The 27,834-nt window shown below is 49.6% G+C and overlaps 9 protein-coding genes across 9 annotated transcripts; 5 read left to right on the top strand and 4 right to left on the bottom strand.

The window, feature by feature from the left end:
• Positions 1-564: 564 nt before the first annotated feature.
• TRV_06747 (phenylacetaldoxime dehydratase family protein, putative) lies at positions 565-1,674 on the top strand (the record flags this gene model as incomplete). The annotated part of the gene is made up of 1 exon (XM_003019189.1): positions 565-1,674. A coding segment is annotated over one exon (1,110 nt), but the record flags the coding sequence as incomplete, so codon positions are not given.
• A 450-nt stretch (positions 1,675-2,124) lies between these two features.
• On the bottom strand, positions 2,125-2,917 carry TRV_06746 (zinc-binding oxidoreductase, putative; the record flags this gene model as incomplete). The annotated part of the gene is made up of 3 exons (XM_003019188.1): positions 2,125-2,227; positions 2,290-2,411; positions 2,483-2,917. The coding sequence occupies 3 exons, from the start codon at positions 2,915-2,917 to the stop codon at positions 2,125-2,127; spliced, it is 660 nt and encodes a 219-aa protein (XP_003019234.1).
• Positions 2,918-4,687: 1,770 nt separating this feature from the next.
• On the bottom strand, positions 4,688-5,089 carry TRV_06745 (uncharacterized protein; the record flags this gene model as incomplete). The annotated part of the gene is made up of 2 exons (XM_003019187.1): positions 4,688-4,921; positions 4,991-5,089. The coding sequence occupies 2 exons, from the start codon at positions 5,087-5,089 to the stop codon at positions 4,688-4,690; spliced, it is 333 nt and encodes a 110-aa protein (XP_003019233.1).
• Positions 5,090-7,723: 2,634 nt separating this feature from the next.
• On the bottom strand, positions 7,724-9,172 carry TRV_06744 (uncharacterized protein; the record flags this gene model as incomplete). Its single annotated transcript, XM_003019186.1, has 1 exon — positions 7,724-9,172. One exon carries the CDS (start codon positions 9,170-9,172, stop codon positions 7,724-7,726), a length of 1,449 nt encoding a protein of 482 aa, XP_003019232.1.
• Positions 9,173-9,956: 784 nt separating this feature from the next.
• On the top strand, positions 9,957-12,350 carry TRV_06743 (TBC domain protein, putative; the record flags this gene model as incomplete). The annotated part of the gene is made up of 4 exons (XM_003019185.1): positions 9,957-9,982; positions 10,116-10,802; positions 10,853-10,995; positions 11,056-12,350. The coding sequence occupies 4 exons, from the start codon at positions 9,957-9,959 to the stop codon at positions 12,348-12,350; spliced, it is 2,151 nt and encodes a 716-aa protein (XP_003019231.1).
• Positions 12,351-14,198: 1,848 nt separating this feature from the next.
• TRV_06742 (uncharacterized protein) lies at positions 14,199-17,813 on the top strand (the record flags this gene model as incomplete). Its single annotated transcript, XM_003019184.1, has 3 exons — positions 14,199-14,308; positions 14,420-17,421; positions 17,497-17,813. The coding sequence occupies 3 exons, from the start codon at positions 14,199-14,201 to the stop codon at positions 17,811-17,813; spliced, it is 3,429 nt and encodes a 1,142-aa protein (XP_003019230.1).
• Positions 17,814-20,118: 2,305 nt separating this feature from the next.
• On the top strand, positions 20,119-22,443 carry TRV_06741 (F-box domain protein; the record flags this gene model as incomplete). The annotated part of the gene is made up of 1 exon (XM_003019183.1): positions 20,119-22,443. One exon carries the CDS (start codon positions 20,119-20,121, stop codon positions 22,441-22,443), a length of 2,325 nt encoding a protein of 774 aa, XP_003019229.1.
• Positions 22,444-22,982: 539 nt separating this feature from the next.
• Positions 22,983-24,050, bottom strand: TRV_06740 (nuclear protein involved in pre-rRNA processing, putative; the record flags this gene model as incomplete). The annotated part of the gene is made up of 2 exons (XM_003019182.1): positions 22,983-23,671; positions 23,714-24,050. The coding sequence occupies 2 exons, from the start codon at positions 24,048-24,050 to the stop codon at positions 22,983-22,985; spliced, it is 1,026 nt and encodes a 341-aa protein (XP_003019228.1).
• A 455-nt stretch (positions 24,051-24,505) lies between these two features.
• TRV_06739 (uncharacterized protein) lies at positions 24,506-27,632 on the top strand (the record flags this gene model as incomplete). The annotated part of the gene is made up of 4 exons (XM_003019181.1): positions 24,506-25,079; positions 25,167-26,150; positions 26,266-26,295; positions 26,356-27,632. The coding sequence occupies 4 exons, from the start codon at positions 24,506-24,508 to the stop codon at positions 27,630-27,632; spliced, it is 2,865 nt and encodes a 954-aa protein (XP_003019227.1).
• Between the last annotated feature and the right edge of the window lie 202 nt (positions 27,633-27,834).

Raw genomic sequence — 27,834 nt, 5'->3', positions numbered from 1 at the left:
AGAGAAGAGAGAGGAAGAGGTGAGGAAGATAGAAGGGAGATTCGCGATGTCGGTTGAGGGACGGAGGTGGTGAGAGGAAGAGACGGAGGAGGAGAAGAGGAAGAGGAAGAGGAAGACGGTGGAATTGTTTGGTCGTCGCCGTTTTTGGCCAAAATTTCATGCTTTACACGAGGATTATGTAAGCGCAGGGCCAGAGGTTCCACGGCCAGAAGGGCGCTCGCTCGCTGCAGCGATCTACAGAGGACTTAAGAGACGGGCTGATATTGGATTAAGCGGCTTAAAAATAGTTATATAGCAGGGCCAGGCAGCTGTGTTGTTCCCTGGCAGACAGACCAGCAGTGTTCTTTACACACTCGTGTTGTGCCTCAGGCTTCAGGGTGAGTAGAGGGCCCTAAGGCGTCATGAATACTTCAGATGCAGTACCACCATGCAGCAAAAGTCTTATCCCAGGTGCCAATCCCAGCAGTAGAAAAAAGCCTTATAAGGCCTGTATTCTCCCCCTCACCCAGAAGCGAGCCTTGTCGACCATCAACCAAAAAGGGGAGGGGCTTCTTCACAGAATAGTATCCATCGCCATCTCTAGGACTCTCATTGAGAATGCTTGAATCAGCTATCCCTCTGCACCTTACCCAGGAGCGGACTCAGCCTGCAAAGACGCCGGATAACTATGAGCCGCCTACCATAGCATACACATCACGATTCACGGAGAATGTCAAAGACATCGTGATGGCCATTATAGGCGCACAATATGCGTCTGCAGCAGGAAACGATGGCGCTGCCATCTCCAAGATACTGGAATTTGTGAAAAGCCCGACCGATACAGAGGTACGGCCATCATTCTGGGAGTTAGCATCGGTGACTGATGCAAACGGCTCGTACAATATTGCTATCCTTGCATATTGGCCGAGCCAGGAAACGTATGAAAGTTGGAACAAGGTTAGCAACTTCAGAAGCTGGTGGGAGGGTCTAGACACGGAAAACCAGCAACACGGCTGGTTTTTGGAAGTCTTCTCTCCCACCACCGATGGATTCGAGACCGTAGCCTCTGACGAGAAGGTCCTCGAAGGGGCTGCGTGTATGCGAGAAAAAGCGAGTGGACCAATTTTAGAACACGTATATTGGGGAAGCATGAGAGACCGGATGCCCATCTGCCAAACAGATGCCGTTCCCGGAGACACCACCAGCTCAGCTGCTCAACAGATTAGCAGTACGCTTCGACGTCGAGTTCAGGTGCCTGGACGACAAAACCTGGTCGTCATTCGATCTGGCCAGGATTGGTCCAATACCCCACCCGAGGAGCACAAGTTGTACATCGATACGATGCAACCACCCTTGATCGAGGGTATGACTTTCCTCCGCGACCAGGGCAGAGAAATCGGATGCCATAGCTGTCGACTCATGGACATCGTGGACAATGACACCTTTGAGGTCGCTAAGGATCGCACCTTTGGACTAGCCTATTGGGATAGTCTCGGCTCGTTGGAGAAATGGAGTAGAGAGCACCCTACTCATCTCAACATATTTGGGACGTTCCTGAAATACGCCAAGAGGCTGGATAACAACGTTTCCCTCCGTTTGTTCCACGAAGTCCTTGTCCTGAAGCCGGAGCAGCAGTTCTTTGAGTATGTGGGATGTCATGAGAAGACCGGAATGCTCGCTTCTCTCATCTCTTGAATCACGACTTGAATGTTAGTGAGATACGGCCTCATCCTGGTGGTCACCGTTGTAAGTTCACGCTTTCGGCTTCAGGCAGGGGATCGGCCATCTATGGACCAAGTAAAGTATCCAGGCCATCCCCAAGGAGTGCAAGGGGTTGTTATTGCTTGTTGATTCCTTCTCGCTGTTTCTGCTGTTTTCTGATGTTTATCATTTCGAGAACGCGGAATGGGCGAAATGCTGCTTAGTCATCATCCGCTAAATTATTTCGGGCCTAGTTCAATATAAGCTTCGGTTTTCCAGTCTAGCTGCTTTAGGACTACAGAATGATACTTCCTTCGCTGCTCTTGCTCACTGAAGAATTCGATATCAAGCTGTTCTAGCAAGTATAACATATTGTTTTTTAAATGAGATGCTTGAGATGACTATATCTTATCTGAGTAGTAGCAAAACAACGCGGATGCATCATTATTCATCAGCCTTGAAAATGACCTTCTGGACCTTCATTTTATCAAAAATATCATATCCCTCAACCGCTTGAGTTAGGGGCATAATCTTATCCGCCATGAACCTATACCAGCATCCAGTTAGCCAACTATACCCCCCGAGAAAGCATTGCAAGGCCATCCTTACCCGAGCAGGTGTTGCTTCTTCTCAAGCATGGCGAGAGCTTCAGGGAATATCGACCTCACCGGGCATCGTCCCATCTGGATGGTGAGATTCTTGCCATACGCCTGATTTCCATTCCATGGGATCTAGGAATATCCAAGTTCGTTAGCAAGGGAGGGGCTCTCACAACGCAATTACAAAAGAAGATTGGGCTCACCTCAGCATTGTGAACGCCGACGCTGCTAATAACACCCCACGGCCGCAGAAGATCAAAGGCCATCTTGAGAGCCGGACTCAAGCCAACAACTTCGATCACAATATCAGCTCCACGCCCATCAGTCAGCTCCTTAACACGCTTCTCAAGACCCTCTCGGTCAGTTTGGAAGTTCCATGGCTCTGCTCCAAGGGACTTGGCAAGTTCAAGGCGTGAAGGCACCGAATCAACGGCCAGTAAGTGCTTAGGCTTGTATTCCTCGGCGTTGATAAGAGCACAGAGTCCCACGGGGCCACACCCCATCACAACCACAGTCAACTCGGGAATCTGCTCTTTTTTGAAGTGCTTGAAGCCGTTTTGGGCAGCAAAGAATCCCGTTGGGAAGATATCTGCCATTAGAACTAGGCAATGCTCATTGATGCCCTCTGGAGCTTTCATAACGGAACCGTCGGCTAGTGGCATACGTACCTAGGAGAAGTTAGTAGAATTGAGACTCGAGGTGTCATTCACATATATATGTCGTTGACAAACGTATTCAGCCTGGCCGCCGTCGAGGGCTGGACAGCCCAAGAGAAGACTCTTTACGCATCGAGATGAGAAACCGGATTTGCAGTAGAAGCAGTCTCCGCTATAGTCATACAATATGTCAGCACGAGCTATATTACGAGTAGAGAAATGTAGACGGCCCATACCATGATGCCGTGAAAGGACTGACAACTTTGTCCCCAACTTTCACAGTCTTAACGTCACTGCCGGCATCTACTACGGTGCCGGTGAATTCATGGCCCATGATGAAGTCAACTCCGGACGGCTGGTGGCCGCGGTATACATGAAGCTCGCTATGAGGTCTTAATTAGCATATCCGATTTTAGAGATAAGATAATGGCAAGGCATACCTCCCGCATAATGCAGTATATGTGACTTTGACGATAATATCTTGAGGGTCCTGGATCTTGGGAACAGGTCTCTTCTCGACGATGATCTGCCGTGGGCCTTTAAAGACTACGGCGTTCATGGTATCTTTCGTCGCCATTTTGCTGAACTAACAAAGAGAGTCGCCTGTTAATTATTTTTCTTAACGATAGACAGTTATTTAGCTGTATCCTTGGGCAATAAACTGTATATACGGAGTTCAGGCCGGCCTCTTGGTCCCACCGATAAAGAGGAGGTGGGGAGCTGAGTAGTTAGAAGGCCGAGGCGTCGTCCCTCGGCTGGAGCAAGATCGCAATGCTGGCCACCGAGGGACGGTTGAACGATAACTGCGTGTGCATGTACAGGTTTGATGAATGGAGTACCTGAGATAGTATATACTATATGAGCATTATGTAGTTGTTATAGGTGTCGATGTGAATGTAAGGGTGGTTTGATCAGCCAACTATACATGTGTGACTTTGATATTGTGGAGCCGCTCCATACATAACTAGATGCGGTCAACCAAGTCTAGAGCCTTTTGTAGGCTGAATGAGACTGATTTAAGAAGAGGATAAGTTTACTTTGGCAGTCAATTGGACAAACAAGAGTAAACGTATCGGGGTCGAGGAGGGTTTAGTAACAACCAAGGGTAAATTAGAAAAGAGTAATAGTTGGTTGACTCCGATAACTAGTGTAAGACGGAGGGGAGAATGCAGTATCGACAAACCAGTGCCAGGGAAAAAGGGAATGAAAAAGAAGAGAGGAAAGTGATAGACGCCGGAATCCCGATGGTGATAGATAAAAAAAGGAAGAAACCTCCAGTTCTCCTTTTAAAAAATAAAATGATTCGGCGCCTAAATCCCCCCAGTTCACCACCCAGAGCACGAACTCAAGTTGCATAAAAGAAGGAAAGAAGAAAGAGAGAAAGAGGGAGAGAGAGAGAAAGCACAAACACCGCACACCGCACACCGCACACCTTAGCACCCCCCATTAATACCCTGTTTGAAAACGCCATTCGTCGCAGCTGTGTAAGGAGGAATCTTTAAGGTCCTGAGATCCGGTTGTAAAGCATATTTTAAGTAAAATGACCGTTCCAGCAACATGTCGCGTTTTCGTGCCTTGCCGAGTAACTATCTTCTTCTTGTGCCAGTGGGAACGGCAGCCAGAGTCAAAGAAAGAGTTGCCGGAAATGAGATAAAAAGGAAACAAGGTGTTGGGCGGATAATAGAAAGAAGTCGAGAAGAAAGCTGAGTTAGGACAAGGCCTGCCGCCCAGAGAGGAGAGAAATAAGACTGCTCAGTAGACGACGGAGAGCAGTTCAGCTTCCAGAATGAACTTGCCCTCCTTGTACTTCTCTGACGTCTCGTAGGCCTTGTCGTACTTCCAGCCTACGGTCTCGTTGCACTGTGTGCAGTGGATGTCACGGACAACGTGTTTGCCTGTTGTCATGTTGCGTTCCTCAGACTCCGAGGCGTTGATGTTGACAACATTTTCAAACAGGTAGGCCTTGCCATGCTGTCCACGGAAATTCTATATTTCCTCTCGTCAGCCAAACAGTTGAACATGCGGGAGGGGGGAGGAGTGAGCGAGACAGCCTACCCGACTGATGATGTCATGATAATCTGCAAGATGAGTTTTGCAGTGCTTGCAGCCGAATATCTTATTCGAGTTGATGTAGATGTTATAAGAGAGCCCCATGATGCTTTCTTTTTTTTTTTTTTTGGACGAAGTACTAGTAAATGGTATATCTCAAGAAGGGCGGCAGGTTGTCGTGTCCCGGACAGGCGGACAGTTGTGCTCAGAATAAGTAGTTGGGTGTTTGCCTGGTGTTTTTGAGGGAGGCGCAGTTCGGTATTTAAGCAGCCAAACTCAAAGAAAGTCAGACACACCCAGACAAGACACCAGGCGCCTTGGGTAGTAAAGTGCTGTAAGTTAACTAATTAAGATAGTTTCGAGGGATAAGGGTTCGTTGCTCGGAGTCCGGCCTGGATGTCGGCACAAGAGGGTCCTCTCTAGAGACAGACAGGCAGGCAGGCTGGCAGCGGAAATGAACAGAGCCCGCCGTTCTCTTTAGCTCTCTTTTAGCTCTCTTGCTTTCTTTGCTCTTCCTCCTTCTTCCTCCCCCGGCGAGTGACTTGGGGAATATGTCGGGTGGTCGTTGGGTTCGTCTTTTGGCTGGCACGCTCGCTTCAGTTAAGGTTTACTGGGAGTTCACGCCCGTTGTAACCAGATATCAAACAACCACTCGCTTTCTTAGTGTGCTCTGCTAGAGTTGAGAAATGAAAAAAAAGGGAGCAGCAGACGGAAACCACCCCCCCCTTTTTATGAATGTTTCCGGGGGATCGTTGAATTTGCAATATCGCCCAAGGGGCCGAGAGGTGGAGACGGGTACGACGGGGAGGGAGAGCTGGCGAAGAGAGATATGCCGCCGGGCTAGACTCTCTCAGGGAGGGACAGGGGGCCGGGCGGAGAGGTTCGTGGAGCTCAAGATGCTTCGGTTTATGATCGTAGCAAGGGGCTGAGGACGATATATTGAGTCTGGATGCGTATCTGCCTGTTTATAGGGTTTTTGTTCGGCGGAAAGCTGGGTTGGTGAAGAGGAGAGAGAAAGGGAGAGACAGCAAGGCAAGACGGCTTAAAGGAGAAGGTTTGACGAGGTTGAAGCCGGAGCAGGATGGACGGCCTCGAGCGTGAGGATGTAATGTATGTATGCACCCCCCTAATGGACGGTGAATTTTGTCCGGACTGGCAAGCAAAAAAGAAAAGAAGACGCAGCAGAACGACGCAGAGACAGGAGCAGAGAGAGCAGGAGGAGCAGGAAAGTGAAGCTGGAGAAGACCAACCAACGGGGCAAAGGGAGAGAGTGAAGGGAAGCTCGGTGAAACTGCTCGGGGGGGTCACGCCTTTTGGATGCTGCCTTAGAGACGGTGACCTGACACGCTGCACCTGATGCTGTGGACAGTCGAAGCTGAGCCTGTCATCGCACGCCGTTCGCTCTCACGCTCGCTGTGTCTGTCTCTCTGCCTTCGAGAGTTCGTATTCGCAGGCGTTGGGAGAGCGGTTTCTTCGGGCCTCCTGCAATGACGACATAACTAGCTGGATTCCACATAACTAACGAGCTACATAGCTACCTAACTCACTAAGTTACCAGTACCAGGTTGACCGGCTCTATAGACCAGCAGTACCTACTTTGTATGACTACTCTATCTCCCTACAGCTACAACAGCTACAGCAGCTACAGCAGCCAGAGAGCAAGACTCCCCTCTGCCTCCTTCGTATCGCCCCCCATCCATGTCCCCGGCCGGCATGAACTGTTGTTCTCTGCTCTCTCGCTGCTGCCCGAGGCCAAGGCGGTTGGCCCTCTTATCGATAACTAACTAGTTAACTAACTAGTTGACTCGCCAGCCAGCAAGTAACGCCAGCCAGCAGCGCCAGCAAGCAAGTCACGAAAGTAAAGCAGGCAAAGCAAAGCATCCAAGCAAGCTAGTCGACTCCCTCCTGCAGCTCAGCCGGCAGATCCTGAAGCCCCCGTCGTTGCGTGTCTCATGGCAGGATTGAAACAAAGCAGAAACGAGATCCTCCTCCCCCAAGACCGCCGTCGATGGTCGGTTTCATCCCAAGCTGCGTGCTCCGTAAGTCACTCTAACACGTACAACAATAATAATCGTCTACTTGGGAGCTACCGAAGATCCAGCGTTGCGATCGTACCATCATACATCACTCGCCTGAGCCACTTACGCCGATGAGCCATTTTGAAACATCCCCCAAGGTCTCTTAGTGGCCTCGAAAAGCCGTGACGGCCCGAAACCCCGCTTCGATCATGCCTCCAGTGATAGGACGGTGGTCAGTAAAGGTGTCATATTATCATACATACATCAGACGACTGAACGGCACCGACGACGACTAGTCTTCTTCTGCTGGCGAACCGGCCGGCCCACGGATCGGTGCTGGTAGGCTCCCTTGGAACCCGGTCCTGACTAGTCTACACGCGGAGGACGGAGCTGACTGTTCATGCCAGCTGGGCGAGGCAAGACGGTTTCGTTCATTCTTCGATTTCCCGAGAAAAAAAGAAGGGCAAAAAAAAAGACGTTGCTTTCGTTCGTGGACATCCTTGCCGGCTCCTTCTCCTGAGCAAGGAGGATGCGTTCGACCCCCAGCCGGGCCTTGGCCTGCTTCAGTTTGATGCAGGGATTTGCATAGCGCGGTGGCAAGCCGAAAGGTGGTTGAATATTCTATTATTTTTATCTTTTTTTTTTTTTATCAGGAGATAAAATACCACCCATTCGTTATCGTTAGGATAATAAGAGTTTCGGAGAGCTGGAGGAAGAGAGCTCATCTTTGATCGAGCTTGGCGGCATTGGATTTCCAGAAGGCCTCGCAGTCCGCGTGTCCCCAGTGATCGAGCCACCACTCTCCAAAGCTATCGCTCACCCCATCGTCGACTCGGGCCACTCTCTCTTCTCTCTTCAGTCCGCAGAGGGCGCAGGCATGCGCGGATTTCAGCGCACCCTCGTCAGCAGTAGCAGTTCGTACTTGCGTGCTCAGCGACAGGGTTGGCATCGGGTTCTTCCCCCTTGATGTAACCACCGAGTTGAGCAGGCCACTGCACCTCTTCCACGCCTCGACCACCTCCACTGCCTCTTTTTCTTCCTTTACATTCTCTAATTTGTTGACACTGCTCAATTTCATGCCCCCGGATCGTCCAGACCTGGCGGGGCCTATTTTAGTGCTTTGGCTGAGTATTTGGTCTCGTTTCCACCGTAGATGGCGCCCGGACACGACGTGGGCCATGGTTCTGATCTCAGATACCAGCTGGTTGGCGAACTCACCATCAGGCAGCGGGCTGCTGCCGTCTCCCTTCCGCTTTGCATAACCTGCCGCTTTTCGTCTTGACTCTTCCAATAAAGGCGGGAAAAGCGGCAGGAGGATCGAGGGCGGTGGAATATTTGTAGGTCGAACCGACGAGGTGCTGGTTTCTGCCTTGCGTGTCACTGTTTTCCCCATATTCAAGCTGGTCCCAGGTGAGGCTGCTGTTACCTGAGCGCGCCCTGACGACGAGGTAGGGATTGGCTGTTGCTGTTGCTGCTGCTGGGCCTTAGTGCCAGCATCTTCGGCTCCGTCAATAAATTCACCCCAATCATCATCATCTTCTTCTTCTTTAATCTCAATTATTTCTTTGTTTTTGTTCTTCCCTGGAGGGGCAGCAACTAGCATCTCCTCGCCTGATGTCTGACCTATTTGATACCGGACCGGTCGATCACCCGTAGAATAACCTGTTGTAGTTCTTGCAGGATCATCGTCGATAGATAGCAGATCGATGACATTCTCCGGCTGAGGCTGAGAATTAGCAGTCTGATGGAAAGATGGCTTTCGAGATGTGGCAGAGTTCCCAAAGTTGCTGCTGTTGCTGATATCGATGACCTGGTGCTGTAGACCAAGAGATCCCTCCTGCTGAGCTATCGGCAACTGCTCTGCACTCTCAAACTCCCCCCACTCATCGTCGTCTGCATCTCCGTCGTTGCTACCCGGAGGTGGTTCCGTCGTGGCATCAAAGAGCACCTCGGCATCACTGCTCGCCCGCTCCAGCGCAGGTGGCTGCCAGGATTCAAATATCGAGGTCTGTGGCGCAGTAGCATCTCTTGGGTCGACATCCGTGTCTAACAAAGCACCGGGCTGTCCCTTGACCGGTCCGGTTGTCGACAAGTTGGCATCGTTCGAGGCGGTGGTGGGCTGTGATGAGGAATCAGGCTGTCCAAACGCCGCAAAGAGATCTGCTGACATCGTTTGGCGGTGGCCACTCCTTCTTCTCTGTCTTCCACTGTCAACCAGAGTCCAAGGCGCCTAGTATCCTTCTCCTCGGGACCTGCTTCCCCTACATCCCAAGCGTCAGCGTCCTCGCTGCGTCCTTGGATATCTTATCCAGCGTGGGGATGGTTAGTTGTTGTTCTAGGAGGCCAAGGGTGGTGTTCTTCAGGTAAAGCTTTAACTAAAAACAACATGCGCTAGTTAAAACTAAGCCCACCACTTGCCAATCAAAGTCTCCCCCCTAACTAGTTAACTGACTAGACTTCTCTGGTGAAGTTAACGCCCAACTTCGGTGCCCGTCGAGCCTTGGGACAGACCACCCGTACGGTTCACTCAGAGCAGACTTGACGATGGGGGGCTGAGGCTTCTCTCGATACATCTATTATACCCTGCTAGCTAGCTGTGCTGGAAGCTCAGGCTTGGTGACTCGTCCAGTCACTATTTTAAACCTCCGGACGGCGGCGTGACTTGAGACTACAAACACCCGCATCGCCAACTGGCCCGGCTCCAAAAGGATAAACCCAAGATATCTGATATAGACAGTGCCAGAGTCCCACGGACTCCTGTTAAATGCAATGAGATCTGTGGAGGAATCTCGGTTAGACCTGTACAACCCGGCACATCCTAGCTACGGCACCTTCTAACCGTCTCTTCACCAGGGCTCTATGGAATACCACCTTCCACCAGCCAGAGATACGCTCTCTCCATGAATTGAAACAGGTTTTAGAGACCGGGGATAAGGGATCTAATCCGTGTGAGGATGGATTGCGGTCAGTGTGCTGGAAGGTGTGTCTTTCTTTACCTCTGTCCTTCCGATATCAACTTGCCACTGAGCCCCCATGCTTACACCCTGTTAGGCATTCCTCCTGCACAAGGAGATAGATAGGACCCGATGGTCAATACAGCTATCAGACTCTAGAGAGGCATATACCTCGGTAAAGCAGCATTTTCTCAAATACATTGATAACCCGGATGAACTGTCATCTACAGTTGATCCGTTGGCAGAGGACGCTGAAGTATGTGCACCACAACGCAAGGCTATACAATTGTATAAACATCATACTAACAGTTACCCAAAGTCACCATGGGAATCACTTCGACGGGATGAACAGATCAGAGCCGAGATATCCCAGGATCTTGAAAGATGTCTCCAGGAAAACAGCTTCTTTCACGATCCGATAGTCAAACTCAGGCTTCTCAACATCCTGTTCGTATTTGTCAAACTGAACCCAGATCTGGGCTACAGGCAAGGAATGCATGAGCTGCTCGCTCCTATACTGTGGGTAGTAACGCAAGATGCTATTGATCTGCAAACCCTGAATGAGGACGTAGCCTTCGCTGCTGCTGGTGAACAGGCGTTGATGCTACAGTCCCTCGATCCAACATACATCGAGCATGACTCCTTTATCCTCTTCTGCGCTATTATGCAAACTGCTAAGGAGTTCTATGAACATAACGATAGCAAGAGTGGTGGAGGAGGGAGCTCGGAAGTATCGTCTATCATTGCGCGAAGCCAACATATTCATCTGGGCATACTGCGAAAGATAGACCCTGAACTGGCTGACCATCTTGTTGCTATTGAAGTCTTGCCGCAGATATTCTTGACGTGAGTTCTCATTCCATGTCAGAGCTAGAGTTAGAGCTAACTTTGTGTAGGCGATGGATAAGACTCTTGTTTGGCCGGGAGTTCCCCTTTGACGACGTGCTTGCCGTCTGGGACTTGGTTATTGCCGAGAACGTGAGGGCATCACTAATTGACATGATATGTGTTTCAATGTTACTACGTATTCGATGGCAGTGTAAGTATTGGTTATGGCTACATCAATTACACCAAGTGAGATGCTGATGGGCTGTAATAGTGATGGAAGCGGACTACTCGACTGCCTTGTCCCTTCTACTAAGATATCCGTCTCCAAAACCTATCAAACCACGTACTTTTGTTCTAGATGGTCTCTATCTAGAGCACAACACAACGTGTGAAGGTGCCTCTTACCTTGTTCATAAGTACTCCGGCAGAAATATTCCCCAGACGGTCCAAAACTGCGCGTCTCCTCCTCCTAGGTTCGGGATGTCTCTACCCAGTAGACAGAAGAGCAGATCCATTACTCGAGATATTTTCAATAGCCCGAGCAGTTCACCGAACAGGCTAACCGCGAAACGCCTTGACTCTATATTCCAGGATGTTTCGGAGGGCCTGTATCGTCGGGCAGAAGGCTGGGGCGTCACAAAAGCCGTACGTGGTGCGGTGACTGAAGCTCGCCGCAACATGCAGGGTCTTCAAGCAGGCGGGACGAACTCTGCATTATTTAGCCATGATGGCCCGGTATGGGATTCCCCCAGTCCACCTCGACTATCACTCGCTACAGTTAGAGAGTTGCAGCTGAGGGTGGCCACGATGGAGCAAAGGAATAAAGACTTGGCGATGATGTTAGAGGATGCACTGAATGTTTTGCATACCCAGCAGCCGGCCCCATCAGGAGCAGCTGAGGAGAAAGGCGCAGAGACAGAGGCCAGCCTATCGGCAATTAATGATGCCGTCGCTGCCATTCGAAAGGTGAAGACCTGTCTTGAAGATGCCTCGATTCCACTGGACTCTACCGGCACTGGAGGAGAAGTACATCCTCCATCCAACGCTCGGAGCAGCGACGATTCTCCGACCAGAGGAAGAGCCCAGACTGCCATAGCCCGTAACCCTGCGCGAGTAGAGTCGAGCGAGAAGGGCGAAGACAAGGCTACTATCGCTGCCGAGAACAAGACGAGCATGAAGGAGCCGCAGTCGCCGCAGTCGCCGCCAAGCAGCGTCACTACTGCAACCACCAACAGCAACAACACTCTGCCAGCAAAGATGGGAAATAACATCAAATACAATAATACGACAGCATCGATGACAATGCATCCGAGCCGACCAACACGAACCTCGGTCCGGGATTCATCCTTCGCTTGGATCCTGGGCGACGATCAAGCCCGGCCAAGCTTTGCAACGAGCGCATCCGCGCCTCCCGAGCAGAGACGAGTGCCCCTGAAATCTATCTTTGATGACCCTGAGGCCCAGAGTGACAGCCGGGCAGCTGCTGGAGATTTGCTCCTCTCTGATTTACAGCATGCACCGCAGTCGATGCAGCAGCGGCGGCGACAACAGTCCCCGGGTCAGTGAAGTGACGGTAACTAGGTAGCATAACTAAAGATCGACGTATAAGAAATATTCCAACAGCAACGTTTCCACCCGTGATATTTTCACGCTTCCAACGCCAACTCGTGTGACAGACACAAGTGAATGGATCATTTGATAGACAAGTACTCCGTAACTAACTTGCTCACGGGTTGACTGTCTCCTTTCCCCAGGCGAACTGCAACCTGCAGCCTTATCCGAAGGAGCTCCTTGTTGACCTCGGGCCCAACCAGGCTCGTGAACTAGCACCACGAGCCAGACACAGCTCGCTAACCAGCAAGCCACTTTCGCGAACCGACAACTACACAGCCTGGCCTCGCTGCGCTCTTGAAGGTGCCTTGAGCATCGAGTAACAGCTTGCTAGGCTCTCGACTTTCGAATTAATGCACAGAGTACGGAGTAGATTGGGATAGCACGATGGAGTCCCTGAAGAAAGCTGGGCTTTGGGGTAAGTCATATATCATGATATACGTAATATTTTGTTTATCATCTAACTAAGTAACTAACTGAATGATAGAGGGGACCTGGACGTATCGTACGACACGGACGATGATATTAAATAACTACCTAGTTATCAAGGCGGCGGGAAGTTCACCCAGCCTGACCTGCTATGCTTCTGTCCCTGGTTATTGCCTGTTGATACGTTTCCTGTCTACTCTTCCTTAATACCTAGCCTCATTTTACAACTACCTTACGGCATTAAGGATAACTATTAAATGTAAGAACTATATGGCTAAGAGTAAGAATGTTAGTAGTATTTTTTTTTAGATTCCTAAGTGTTGATTAACTAGTGGAATACGTTGGTTGGCCCGGCGTGCATAAATTTTTTTATTTTCAAGGCAGGCGATAATAAAATAATAGTCGATATAATAACTACATGTAACTGCCCTTAAACCCAAGAAGCAGCCTGAAGACATATCGCAGAAGGGAGAACGGAAAGATATCAGACTGCATCTTGGTCGTTCTTGGGCTGTCTACGGATTCCCTTAGCTCTCTCCCTCTGCCTCTCTCCCTGCCAGGCTGCCGTCCTCCGCCTAGCTGCCTGTTGCTGGGCTGGCCATCGCTCCCTTTCCTCCGCAAGCCTCGAGGGACGCCCAACTGCACGCCGCTCGCCCTTCCGTATAGTTATAAATCAGCAGGACGAGAAGCAGACAGAAGGCCGCTGCATCGCATCTGCTTCATCCTCTGCGGCTGCAACTGGTTGCCTGGATTGAGTCAGACAGCGCCGCCCCCCTTCAGCGGCCAACGGAACTCCGCCATCCCAATTCCTACACTATATATACATGACCAGGGCCCGTCAGTGACGTAAGGGACTAAGCAAGCATCACATCGACCACTCCTTCATCAGCTCCCACACTGGGGCCTTTTTTTTTTTTTTTGGGGTCACTTTCGTTTCTTATTTTAGCCTGTCTTTCGTGACCGCCGACCCTTGCTCTGCTATGCGACTCTAGGAACGCGAGGGACAGCGCAGGTTGTTTCATCTGGAGAAGACCGTCTGCCTCCGTAACCACCGAAAAGAAACACCGACAAGGACTAACGCCTGGGATCTCTTCTTGTATTCCCCTTTTTGTGTCATGTCAGAGACTGAGGGGATGGGCTATCAGAATGGTCAGTCAGTCACCTCGGTCACTCCAGTCCGGCGTAGGCGAAAGATATTGGTTGCAAGGGAAACGATCTTGTGGCACCCTCACAGCGACATCTAGCAACCTTCTTCATCTCTTGCGCCGCTTGTTTGTTTTTTTTATCATATTTATTTATAACTGACCTGGTCTGTATGAGCTAGGCGAGAGAGCAGGCATTCATAACGGCGATGGGCGTTTTGATTCCAGCCAGATGCACTCGCCTCACGATACCAGAACCTCGAACCGCGAAGGAGAGATGAGCGAGGACCCCAAATCCCTCTCCATAGACACTTCGTCTGTTGATTACGACTATCTCGCAAGGTCAGTCCTTCGTCCGTGGATACAGGCTATACTGCTTAGTTACCCTTCGCCGATGGAACCGCAGTTTCAAGTTAGCTGACAGCCTTGTGCGGTATCATGCACCCGGTGTAGATCTCCTCTGCTCGAACATGACCATGGGCTCAGCTCGTCTGGCCTGCCTCGCATACGACAATCTTCGAGAGCTCCTTCTCTCCCCTTTGCCTTGACATCTTCGTCTTCGATACAGCCGCCGTCCCAGTCACAGCAAAATCATAATAATAATCATAATAACAGCAAATCCACCATACCATCCACACACCCGTCCGACGGCACAATTTCGCCGGGTGTCGAGGACCTCTACCGATTTCCATCAGAGTCACTGCACTCCTATTCCTTTGCGAAACAATCGGACGACCTACTAAATAGTCGACAGAATCTCCTAAAGCGGTCTATCGACTTTCTCCGGGACCGAATTGGGCTGGCTGCAAACGACTCGGGTCAGATTGATGGCCCAGCCCAGATGAGCGATGAAAACGAGATACAGTGGATGATGGACATACTCTCCCGTTCGAACCTGCTGGGCAGTTATGATGCAGCTAACTACTCTGTGGGACCGGCTACGGGGCCGCCAGTTCCCGAAGGAGGAGGAAATATCTTCGACCGTGCCTTTGGAGCCTATCAAACATACAGTCCTGCAGACATGAGGTCCCCACAGGATAGGTTCAGTGGCAGGGAGCAGCAGCATTTGAGTCCAGTGACGTCGGAGCGAGCAACGCCTCGCGCGAGAGGCAGAAAGTCCGCTCCATCATCAAGACGAGTTAGTCTGAAGAGGACATATACAGATATCGGATCCCTGTCGCAGCACGGTAAGTCCATGGGTGCCATAACAGAGCCATACTCCGCCGTGGAATTCCATTCGAACCGGAGTACCTCGTCCTTTGGCTTTGGATGCATGACGCCCACCATGCACGTCCACAGCGGCAAATCATCGCTTCCTACGCAGGCTGTGTTTACCACCGAAACCAAGCCTAAGTGGACTATCCTTGCAGCCAACGACCTTGCGTGCCTCATATTTGGAGTTACCCAGAGTGAATTCAGGAAGATAAGCATTCTAGATTTGATTCAAAGAGAAAGAAGAGAGTGGCTGGCGTCGAAGCTTCAAGGTACACAGATCCCGACGCCAGAATCAGAATACCGCCATGAGGAATCACCTCGCAAGGCGGCTCCCGGTAAGCTATTCGGCCTGGGAAGCGGCGTTACTGCACAGTTACTGAGCAAACCACCGTCCCGAGTTACGCGAAAAGCAAACGCTCTGAATAGCTCCCCGTCTTCAAGCGCTACAAGTGATAGCGGCAACGGCAACGGCAACGGCAACAACGGAACCAAACAACCCAAGAACCCTAATCATTCATCCAAAAAATCGCGTGGAGTGCTACTTTGCGGCGAGGTTGTTCCTATCCAGAAGAGGAACGGCACAACGGGCTCAGCAAGTCTCTGGGTGATGGAGAAGAGAGGAGGGCTGATTTGGGTTGTCGAAGAAATCACTGAACACGCTGTTACCATGGAATTTGATGATAGAGGCAGGGTGACCAGCGTCAGCGGCGATACTGAACAAATATGGGACCGAATGGTTATTCAAAGGGGTTCTTCTATCTTCAAGCTCCTACCTAATGTGCCCGAGCGGTTTCCGACTGGCTGCGGAAAGCCTGACTTCTCTAAGATCAACGAACAAAGACACTTCACTGCATTTGGCGCCCGGGATGACAACAGCATCCCACTGACCTTGACGCCCGTCTCTGGATCTCATGCTTTCCGCATATCTTGCTTCCCACATATCGCTGGCATGATGGTTCTCTGTGCCAAAACTCTAAAGATCATCAGTGCCAACTCGGCGTTCACTGCTACTTTATTCGGCGACCCAAAAACAGAGGGTTCCCAGGTTACGGACCTGTTGCCACATTTTGATGAATTTCTCAGCATTCTGACTGAGCAGGACGACACTCCCCTTGTGGACGGTGTGGTTATTTCGGAACACGGATTCCGAAGGGCTCGAGCCTTATTCATGATGCGGCATAGTGAATCAAAATTGTCCATGACAGATCTGCGACCTGTGGGCCTGCCGGCGTGCCATAAAGATGGTTCCAAGCTCACGGTCGACGTACAGATGCGGGTGGTTAAAAGTAAATGTGCGCTACCTGAGAACAGCAAGCCTACTGCTGGATCCGACCAGAGCAGTTCGTCCGAGGGAGAGAACGGCAGCAATGCCGTGCGGTCTACGGAGGATGTGTTTGCACTATGGGTATCGTATTCTAGGCAGCTTCATTCACCTACGGAGGATGACATGCTCTGTTTACCCAACAAAGCGAGGAAAGTGTCTGAGGTTCCTCCTATCTCTCCAGGCCAGGTGTCTCCCGTTCTATCGGCTCAGAGAATACCACAGGTTGAGTCGCCGTCTGGGGAACCGTTATCCCAGTCATCTCTCTTGACTCAACAGTTGACAGAGGCTGCATCTGAGCCTCTTGTTCCACAGCCTCTGCAACGGGCAGCGGAAGCCAGGGTGGCCGTTCCTGCGAATGACGACGTCCCAACCAAGAAGAGCATATCCGACTACGTAATCCTGGAAGATATGGGAGAAGGCGCTTACGGACAGGTGAAACTGACCCGGTCCAGACGAGACCCGTCGAAAAAGGTTGTCCTCAAATACGTCACCAAGAACAGAATCCTGGTCGACACATGGACACGAGATAGGGTCCTAGGCACGGTGCCGCTGGAAATCCATGTTCTAAACTTCCTACGCCGCGAAGGCAACCGCCATCCGAACATTGTTGAGATGGAAGGTTTCTTTGAAGATGACGTCAACTACTATATTGAAATGGTACCGCATGGTCTTCCAGGCATGGATCTGTTTGATTATGTCGAGCTCCGTGCAAACATGGAGCAAGACGAATGCCGAAACATCTTCTACCAGGTCGCCAGTGCCATCGACCATCTACACAACAAGGCGTCTGTTGTCCACCGAGACATCAAGGATGAAAACGTCATTCTCGATGGCGAAGGCAGGATCAAGCTGATTGACTTTGGAAGTGCAGCATACATTCGCAGTGGCCCGTTTGATGTGTTTGTTGGCACCATAGGTATGCATGCAGCCATCAACCAATTTTTTTTTTTCTTTGAAAAAACCTAGTGGTTTACTAACAGTAAGGACTTAGACTACGCTGCACCCGAAGTTCTACAGGGAAAACCGTATCTCGGCAAGGAGCAGGATGTCTGGGCCCTGGGAATCCTCCTCTACACAATAATCTACAAGGAAAATCCATTCTACAACATCAACGAAATCATGGACCACCCACTGCGCGTTCCCTTCTTACCGTTCACTGATGACTGTCTCAATCTGATTCGTCGAATGCTTGATCGGAATGTGCAGACGAGAATATCTATTACTGAAGTAATGAATCATCCCTGGATGAAGCCTGCTGCCAATGGTAACGGGAATAGCAATGGCAGCAGCAGCAACAAGTCTTCCTAGTCGATAACTTCAGGCCCTCAGGCTACTTTACCTACTGATACCCCCTATGCCACTTTTTGACCTCGTTTCAGCATAAACCCGTAAGCCCAGGAAAACGTGTTATTTCGGTTATCACTCTCGCACGCTTTTTTCTATATAAGTCTTCCTCCATAGGCGACCTTTCTCCACCCCTTTCCTCTTTATCATACAACGGGTTACCCTAACCCTGTCCTCGATCCACCATCCCTATTTCATCCTTTACTATATGCATCGCGGCGGACTTTTTCCATATTTTCTTGCCCTTTAGCCCGTTCATTTTTTTTTTACGCTCTCACGATTATCCTCCTGTCCATGTTTCTGTTTTTCTTTCTATGATATCCAGCCACCATCTTTGACGTTTTTTTTTTAGAATGTTTTCATCCCATGGTTCGTTTTCTCCTATCCCGACTTCTTTGTTACCCTCTTCTGTTTCTTTCATCTCTTTTTGCATGGAGCGGGCATGGCACTGGATTAAAAAAATACCGAAAAGGAAAAAAGATAGAGACGATGTTGTATGCTGTATCGAAGCCAGGAGGAGGAAGGACGCAGGTTTATGCAGATTGGACACATATCATTTTCTTTGCATATCTCGATAACTACCTTACTATCCCTTCCTCTTTCTTCCTTTATTTCTCTCCTTTTTTTTTCTTTGACTCTGCTCCCCCCCCCCTTGTTCCTACTATCTATCCACTCTCGTCTTCCGCCGACGTCTCTCGGAAGGACTCGCCATTCTCTCTCTTTCTCTCCGCCTTCATCTCAAGATTAAACTAAACCTGTGTGCTGCTAGTTTGTATAGCTGTGTATCTATCTGTGCCAGACAGGTGGTCGTTACTCCAAAGACATCCATAATCTTCCTGTTATCCCCGTCTCCATCCCATGGTTAAAGAGACCGCTCCCAGCTCCACTTGAACCCAACCAGGTGAAACAAAGCAGGTCAACCGATGAAAAAGAAAAGAAGCATGCAACTTAGTAATAATAATGAACCATGTCTGACTGCCTGACGGACTGGCTGACCGACTCACCCAGCTAGCTAACGAACTAAAAAAAAAGACCCGCGTGGTCTTCCTTGCCTGCCTGCTGGCTGCCGCAGGTGCAGCGTAAATCATCTCCGAACGGTCTCTTAGCAGGCATCAGCTGAGCCTGGGAGGTCGGACAGCAGCAGCAGTCAGCGGGCCTGCCGGTCACTTGTCCCCGTCACTTAGCTGCTGCAGTCAATACAGCGCAGTCTCATCTCATCAACTATTGTACAATAATAAAGACCACAAAGAGAGAGAGAGAGAGAGAGAGATAGAAAAGAGAGAAGAAGAAGAAGAAGTATCCGGTACCTCGGCTCTTTGTCCCCCGCCCGCTTATCGATAGGCGATAAGCCCGCCTATCCGGGGTAGCGTCGACTTCGCAGCGCTAAACTTCTTAAGTTAACTAGCTAGCGGGACCACCGGGCGGGCGACCTCCAGTTTTTAACGACTCCATCCTCACTCAACTCCGACTTCACGACTCCGGCTCTCTCGACCTTCTTTTCTCCCCACACCACCACCACGACTACCACAGACGCATGACGCCCTAATAGGCCCGTTGACAGCTCGAAGTGGGTTGGCTGCCTCTGTCTCTCTGCGGGTGCCATGCCGATGTGACTCGTCCGCAGGGCTTGGTGGCGGCTTTGGCAGCGAACAGGTACTGCCGTCATCGACTACTACATCGCCAGCTCGCATCAGCCAGACAGGTCTCGAGACCGTTGTAAACGCAGCCTACCGACGCCTTCCTCGCCGCCATTGACCTTCTCCTGAGAGGATCCCGCGCCTCTCTTTGGCTCGCCTCAGTCAGTCAAGCGGTACGCTTTAACTCTATTACTGCCACCCTTCTGTCTTCCTCGCCGGGCCGGGATGGATACTTGACCCTCTCTCTCCTTTTTTTTTCTTTCTTTCTTACCTTTACCCTTCTTTCTCTCTCCGGCTTCCCCCTTTTTTTCTCTCGCCTTCCTCTCATATTCTCTCTTACATTCCTACCATAGCCGAAGCAGTTCAAGCAGCGCCAGTCAATACGTCTCCCCAGGGAGGGTTGCTTCGTGGTTTTGCCCCCTCGCTTATTCCTCCTCAGCCGGGGCTGCTCTGCATTGGCGTGATATGGATACTACAAGGCTTTGAAACGCCGAATATTCATCACCACAACTACAGTCAAATTACAAACACCCTACCACTCAATCCTCCAGCAGTTGGCGACGAGCATTAACTGTTTTTTTCTCTCCTCTCGGCTACTAGACCGGCTCCTCCGCGTCGCTGGACTCGTCGCCATGGCTTCAATCTTCTCAGACGAATTCCAGACGCCGCCGGACGGCGAGGCGTCTGGCCAGTCCTCTCCCCCTCTCACTCCTGGAATCGACGAAAATCAGCAAGATGGTCAGCAGAAGCTCAAAGGCCGCAAGAGGATCCTCAAGGGTATACAGCGGATAGCCTCCAGTCCCTCTCTGGTTAGGCTGGGCCGGGGTCGGTCTGCTTCAGAGGGGTCGCGACGCTTTCGAACTGGAGCATCCATGTCCTGCGTCTCCTTGACCTCCAATTGCTGGGATGACCCGAGCGTTTACGGCGATCTTTCAAACAGAAGATTCTCACCCGCTGTTTCTAGCGGTTGCTCCGGTGAGGACGATCACCATCAGCCGAGCCGGGTTGTTGGAACAGACAATACAGCTCACAATCCGACTTCTATTCCACTTCCGGCAGATCTACGGCCGTCATCTCGTGCAGTGATGCTAGATTCTACTGCGGAAGAAGACATTTTTGAGGATGCACTGCCAGTAAGGAAGATGTCCGTAGTGCGTCAGCGTCGGGATACATTTGTTCATCTACCTATGGAAGTCAGGATCAATATTCTCCAATATCTCAGCCCAAAAGAATTGTTTAGATGTTCCGTCGTGTCTAAGAGTTGGAACAAGATGTGCTTCGATGGTCAACTTTGGGCATGTCTAGATACCTCAACCTACTACCAGGAAATACCTCGATATGCCTTGCTCAAAGTGATTCTGGCTGCAGGGCCATTCTTGAGAAATCTAAGTCTCCGTGGCTGTGCTCAGCTGCTAGATATCTGGCGCACAGAGGGTGACCGCGTGACAAACCTGTGCCGAAACTTGGTGCAATTGAATATCGAAGACTGTTTAATGGACCCAGCCACGACCAACTGCTTCTTTACCCGTAACCCGCGATTGAGACATATTAACATGTGTGGCGTCTCTACCGCCACTAACTCCGCCATGGAAGCCATTGCTGAAAACTGCCCAATGCTAGAGTCTTTGAATATCTCATGGTGTGCAGGGATAGACACTAGGGGGCTCTCTAGCGTCGTAAAGTCTTGCACTCAACTTAAGGATCTACGAGTCACCCGCATTGTAGGATGGGACGACGAGCGTATTATGTCAGATTTATTCAAATCGAACTCGTTAGAGCGGCTTGTCCTCGCTGACTGCGCTTCCATGACCGATGCCAGCCTGAAAGCCCTCATCCAGGGTATCAACCCGGAAATCGACATCCTGACTGGCCGCCCAATGGTCCCTCCACGAAAACTCAAACATCTGAACCTTTCCAACTGTCGTCTTCTCACTGAAAATGGAGTCAAGATCCTTGCACACAACGTTCCAGAACTTGAGGGCCTGCATCTGTCCTTCCTTAGCACTTTGACAGATGATTGCATTGCATCTATCATCAACACAACCCCAAAACTACGGTTTATCGAATTGGAAGAACTCGGTGAACTAACAAACTTTGTCATCACGGAGCTGGCCAGAGCTGCATGCTCTCAAACCCTTGAACATTTGAACATCAGCTTCTGTGAAAATATTGGAGATACTGGAATCTTGCCCTTACTACGCAAATGCCCCAGTCTTCGTTCTCTTGACTTGGACAACACCCGCATCTCCGACCTCACCTTGATGGAAATTTGCTCTCAGATGCGAAAACGTGGCGTCGGACCTGAACTCTCAAAAATTGGTTTTCGTCTGGCGGTATTTGACTGTGGAAACGTAACTTGGGCTGGGGTCCGGGAAGTGCTTTCTAACAACTGCTCTGTTCCCTACATGTCTTACCCATCTTCTGGTGCACCAAAGCCAACTCGTTCATCCCCCTCTCCTCACTATTCTGATGATGGAGAGGAGGAAGATAGTGGAGAAGGAGTTGTTGAAGAGGATGATGACAGCTCTTCCACCATCTCCAGCGGCAGTTCTATCACTACCACGACTTCAGATTCTGACTCTGGATCATCAACCCCTTACCTACCGGCACTCTCTTCTCCCGTTCCACAGCCAACTCCCCGCCCAAACCTCTACCCAAAAGAAATTATTAGCCTCAAATGCTACTATGGATGGCAAAAGACCGTCGACGAACATACCAAGCGAGTCCTTCGCGGGAATCTCGCTTCCGCAATGCGCCTAGAGAGGAAATGGGGCGACTTTATGATGGCCAATGAAGAGACGGGCGGCACTACCAGAAGAAGTAGACGCCGAGCAAGAGATTTAGAAGCTCTGTATGACATGGACGAAGACCAGGAGTACGGTTATGGGCCAGCTGGATTGGCGCCATTGGGTGGAAGAAGACGACGAGCCAGAAGTGGCGGTTGTCTCGTCATGTGAAGGATTTCAACCTTTCACCCTCCTCTTCTTGATGAAGTATTTTCATTGCAGTGCTTATGGAGTATAACGGATATATACTGGAGACATCTTACGAGGAGTTCTTTTCTGATGTTTTTCTTGAGCGATGGGTCGTTTTTATCACTTTCCTTTTTCCCCCATTTCATATGACGGACGACCTATCTATCCACGAGCGAATATACTGCAGCAACATCTACGAAAGGGAGTACGGGAATACATTTTTTACTTTTTTTTTTTTNTTTTTTTTTTCACCTTCTTTTCACTCGGCAAATTGCAAGGAAAGCTCACTGGGTTTGCACGTTCCTTTATCCTTTGTTATTCCGTGCTTTTATCAAACGTGTATCCCTCCTTTATTTTCATTTTATTTCATTTTTTAGACTGGGCGGCGGAGTTACTTTTCTTTCTGACCAGAGAAACCGGAATCTTAACAATACAGGACTTCATAGGGTCTTTGTACCCAAAATTATATATGCGTCTATCTTTCACTCACAAGAGGGTATTAAGCAGTATATCCAATTCAATCATTTCTCGAAGAAACCACCGTCACTTTCATCATCTTCATCATCCCTTGCTTTGTCCATACGCTGATTCTCCCCACGCAGCGACACTCCGCCCTGGATTTCCTTGGTTGACATGGTCGAATAGCTTCCCTTTGCCTTGCTCTGACGAGAAGCCATATCACCCTCCTTAATTCCACCATTGGCTCCCTTCCTCTCCCCCGTAACTGTGATCCCCAATTTCCCTTCCCGCAGTAATTCCAACGTTCCATCTTTCATGCTTTGCTCCACAGCGTACCAGAGCGGCGGCCTCTCGCTCGACGCATATCGAATTGGAGCTAATTTCTGTCCGAGCGCGGATTTCTCCTGGTTTTCCTCTTCTCCATCTTCACCCTCTCCCTCTTGTTCCTCACCATCATCACCGTCCTTTTTATTCTTCTTCCGCCCTTCCTTATCCTTAGATTTGTCGCTGGGAAATAATGATATGTACTTCTCCGTTAGCGGGCTGTACTTGGCATAGTTTATATCTACTTCAGTAGAATATATTTGTTTCTCAAGTTCCGCCAGTTGATCAGCCCTCGACTTGGTTGTGGAATTCTTCTCGTTATCGTCGTTTTCCTCCGAATTTTCCAATTTCTCTTTCATCCGCCGTAATTTCTTCAAGTTCTGGGTGGCTGTTTTTCGCTCTATTATAAGCGGATAGTTAGCAAAGGCTGTTAGCTATGAGGGCCGCATAAATATAGCCAGCAAATTACCTAGAAACCGAGCGAAATGGTATTTCGATATCATCGCATTTCGAGCTCGGTTCTCCTCCACTTTCTCTAGATCTCTCTGGTATCCTTTTAAGGCCCTCTCTTTCTCAATCCTCACGTCCGCAGGTAGGGTCTTCGAATGCTCTAATAGCCGCTTGGTAGCTCGTATTTTGCTCTTGAGATCATTGACGGAGGGCCCTGAAGAACCCGCGGCATTATTTCTGGTGTTCCTCTTGTGATGTTTTGACCCATGGGCATTTTGCTGGTAGGTGTATCGTGCCTTTTTATATTTTTCATGAGGTTCCTCGCTACGGCTGCGTTTGCTGGAGGTAGAGCTCATGATTTCAGTGGGGGTGATATATATGTGGTACTCCAATGAGTGCAACGAGGGTAGATATGAGGAAGTTGACGGCCGCCTACTGAAATCAAAATATTACTTTTTTCTGCAGGTAGCGATTTTGATAAGGCGGAGTTTCTTTGAGCCTTAGGTACATTAACAATATTATGTAATATGCATAAGTTATTCTGGCCAATGAAATATTGGTAAATCTATAAGGTTTATTTATTTTCCAAAAGACTGCTTATATAAGCATCGCCTTCCGAGTCTTATCCTTAGAGAAAGAAGATCGTTGACTTTCAGACAGGCCAAAGGACGTCAACCCCAGGACGGACTGACTACTTTTGCACGATAATGGCCTTATAATCGCCATGGCCCTTAATCCCGGGTGAAATACGCCTAAGCCAATTTTCATCATATGCATTAATTTCCGATAGAGCCAAGATACCCCACACAGGATGGAGACCGCTGTCCGCTGGTCACCGAGTTCAACATTGGACGACCAGAGGTTTCTCTACGTCGATATACCCGGCAAGTCCTTCAATTTATGCAAGGTCACTTCTCGCGATGATGTCCTGGGGGCGTTGAAGTATGATGTTCTATCCTCCCGACACTCAGTCCCTCCATTTCGAGCATTTGACTGGTCATCAGCCGATGAGAACTTAGCCGTTGTAGGACAGTCGTCGGGGGAGGCAGCAGTTCTCCGCTTAGATGATGATACGCAGAGTCCTGTTGTTTTCCCCATACGAAATCAGAGATCTTGCAATGCTGTTGCATTCAATACACAGGGATTGCTAGCTGCTGGGCTCGACAAAGTTAGGAATGATTTCAGCCTGAATATATGGAATGTGAATCAGCGCCTTAGCTTGGGAAGCTCCGCTCGACCATTTGGATCCAGTCGGTATCCTACAGAACCTCTCCGGAAGCTTGCCAGCTCAGAACCAATTACAAGTATCAAGTTCTTCAAGGATCACCCAGAAACGCTAGTTGTTGGGGTTCGCGGCCAGTCAGTTAGGATATATGACCTACGAGGTATGTACATATTTCAACCCCTGCCCTTTTGTCAGAGTTACATCACTTTATTTTTGAATATAGTATCTAAACCTCGTCTGTTTCTAGAGTCATCTGGTAGCCCATCACTGCAGTTCATCACACGGTGTGTCCACAACATAGCCATAGATTGGCTAGACGAGAACTATATTGCTGCTTGTTTCCCTTCGAATGACGTCGCCATTAGCATATGGGATCGCCGTTCAGGATTTCGCTACCCCACAGCCGCAGGTGCCGCATCTGCTAGTGCGGATTCTGGTCCTCTTTCTACTGCATTGGACTTAAAACCAGATATAGAATCCAACTCTACAATCTCAAGTCTCCGATTTTGTCGATCAAAGCGGGGATGCTTAGGAATGCTTACCACAACCGGAACGTTTCGTTGCTATGATATTGCGAAGGAGTATCTTTCCGAGGAAAATAAATCATCCTTAGAACATGCCCTAGGGCAAGACTCGAGCAAACATTACCCCGAGCAAATATATACTAGGAAAGTGCAAGACTTCAGGCCCTCTATTCTCCCTTCTGGCGGTGCTGCAAAGAAAGACTGGCAACGGGTTACTTCCTTCGATTTTCTAAACAAAGGAGTGGTATCTCAACCGGTTGCAATAACTCTCTTGGCTGACAAGACTGTCAGCCTTTTTACTCCACCACCTCCGCCATCCTCCACAGATCTTTCTTCTAAGTGTTCTTTGAGTATAGGAGGTCCAGTTTGCAGTGACTCGAGCCCTATGGTTTTAAGGCCATCATCAGACTTAGGACTCACGGCATCACAAATTAATTTTGGAAAAACTCCTAATGTACTTTCGAGCGAAGAGGAACATAGCCACCAATCCACCTCGGATCACCAAATTGGCGAAACGGCTGAAACAAACCACGAAAAGCGAGATAGTGCATTTCCAACCGACGACACTCCCTCATTTGATGATGCACTGTCATGGCTAACCATACCCCGCTTGAGATGTAAAGAAGGATATCTGCTAGATAGCGAGAAAAATAAAGCTATAGTATCCGATAACCACTCTCTACAAGAGTTATGGGATTGGATTGGGCGTAAGTTGCCTGTCTACATTGAATTTTCTGTTTTACTAATAAAAACGATTAGGTGCACACTCGCGGTCAAAGAACGACTCGATGATCATACACGGAATTGACATGAATTATGTAGGCGTGTATAGTGTTTGGAATGGAAAGCTCGGTTTGTCCATCTAGCATACCCTAGATTCTTATTTTTGGCGATTATTGACGCCGTAAACAGGACGAAGCTTTGAAAGCAGACGTGATAGCTCAGAACTGGCTGAAGAACGAAGTATAAGCCAGCTTTTCCAAGAATTGGTACACAAGCTTAACTTCGCTCAAAGCAAAACCTGTGAATCCGAGTTTCCTGAAAAACGTCAGCTTTGCCTTCATATATGCGGCGCACCTGAGTCAAATGATGACCTTGTTAATACGGTGAATAAGCTCGTGGCAGAGAGGCAACATTCCAAAGCCGCTGCCTTAGCTATATTCCAAGATGAGGTGAAGTTAGCCTACAAGGCGCTAAGAGAGAATAAACCTACCCAAGCACACAAATTATTGGCAATGGCCATCATAGGAGGGTCAAAAGGGGACGCAGGGCCCGATTGGGAAGAGACATGTGCAGAAATCGCAGCTGAACTCACAGACCCTTATGCCAGGGCCATACTAGCCATGGTTGGCAATAGTGACTGGATGTCTGTATTGCAAGAAGCAACCCTTCCGCTCAAGTACCGTGTGGAAGTGGCATTGCGCTGGCTACCTGACGCCGAGCTCACGAGCTACTTGAGAGATGCCTCTGTGCAGGCTATACACCAGGGAGACGTTGAGGGTGTTCTGCTTACAGGACTTGATCATGCAGCGTTGGACTTGTTTCAATCATACATTAACAAGTTCAATGACGTGCAGACACCCGTCCTAGCGATGTGTCACACGGTTCCACGATTTATAAGAGATGCCCCGAGCAAGGCCCGGTTCGAGGCATGGCGCGAAACCTACCGACACCAAATGAACTCATGGAAACTACATCTGAACAGAGTAAAGTTCGATATCGAGTCGAGGAAACTTGCGATAACATGGGAATCACGCAGGCTCGTGGAACCACCTCTCCAACAAATTAGCCTCGTCTGTAACTACTGCACCCGCCCCCTTACACAACAGGACACTTCAAATTCTGAGGTTGCCACTACGCCCACTGAATATTCCCACGCAACCCCAGGGAACCCATTAGGTCACCCCTCCATGAATGGCACTGCATGCCCCAAATGCAACCGGCATATGCCTCGCTGCGGTATATGCTCGTTGTGGTTGGGGACCCCAGACCCGATGTCCAAAGCATCAATCGCAGAAGATTCGAAAAAGGCAGCATCGACTACTCAGAGCCACGATGATATTATGAGACGGTTTGTAGCGTTCTGTGTCAACTGTAACCATGGGTTTCATGCAGATCACGCGAGGGACTGGTTCAATAAGCATAAAATATGCCCTGTTGCGGAGTGTGGATGCATCTGTGATCGTTAATTTTGTCAAATGAAATATACTAGCTTTTGTGTAGTTTCTGCATAAGAACCGCTTTTACGTTCCAAATCTATAAACAGCTTGTGCTGAACTTCATTTGGATAGTACCATTTCTTGCCCCCAATCATCTACATCCCTACCATCGGCTCCCCCTGCTCTTCATACTCTCCCCCCCTTTATATTTCTTCTTCTCCAGTTCCCCTTT

This window comes from Trichophyton verrucosum (genome assembly GCF_000151505.1).
Source record: "Trichophyton verrucosum HKI 0517 chromosome Unknown contig00807_1.f1.exp, whole genome shotgun sequence".
In the NCBI taxonomy this organism is placed as follows: Eukaryota; Fungi; Ascomycota; class Eurotiomycetes; order Onygenales; family Arthrodermataceae; genus Trichophyton; species Trichophyton verrucosum.
Note: the sequence above shows the minus strand (reverse complement) of the source record. Positions and strands in the feature narration are given on the sequence as shown.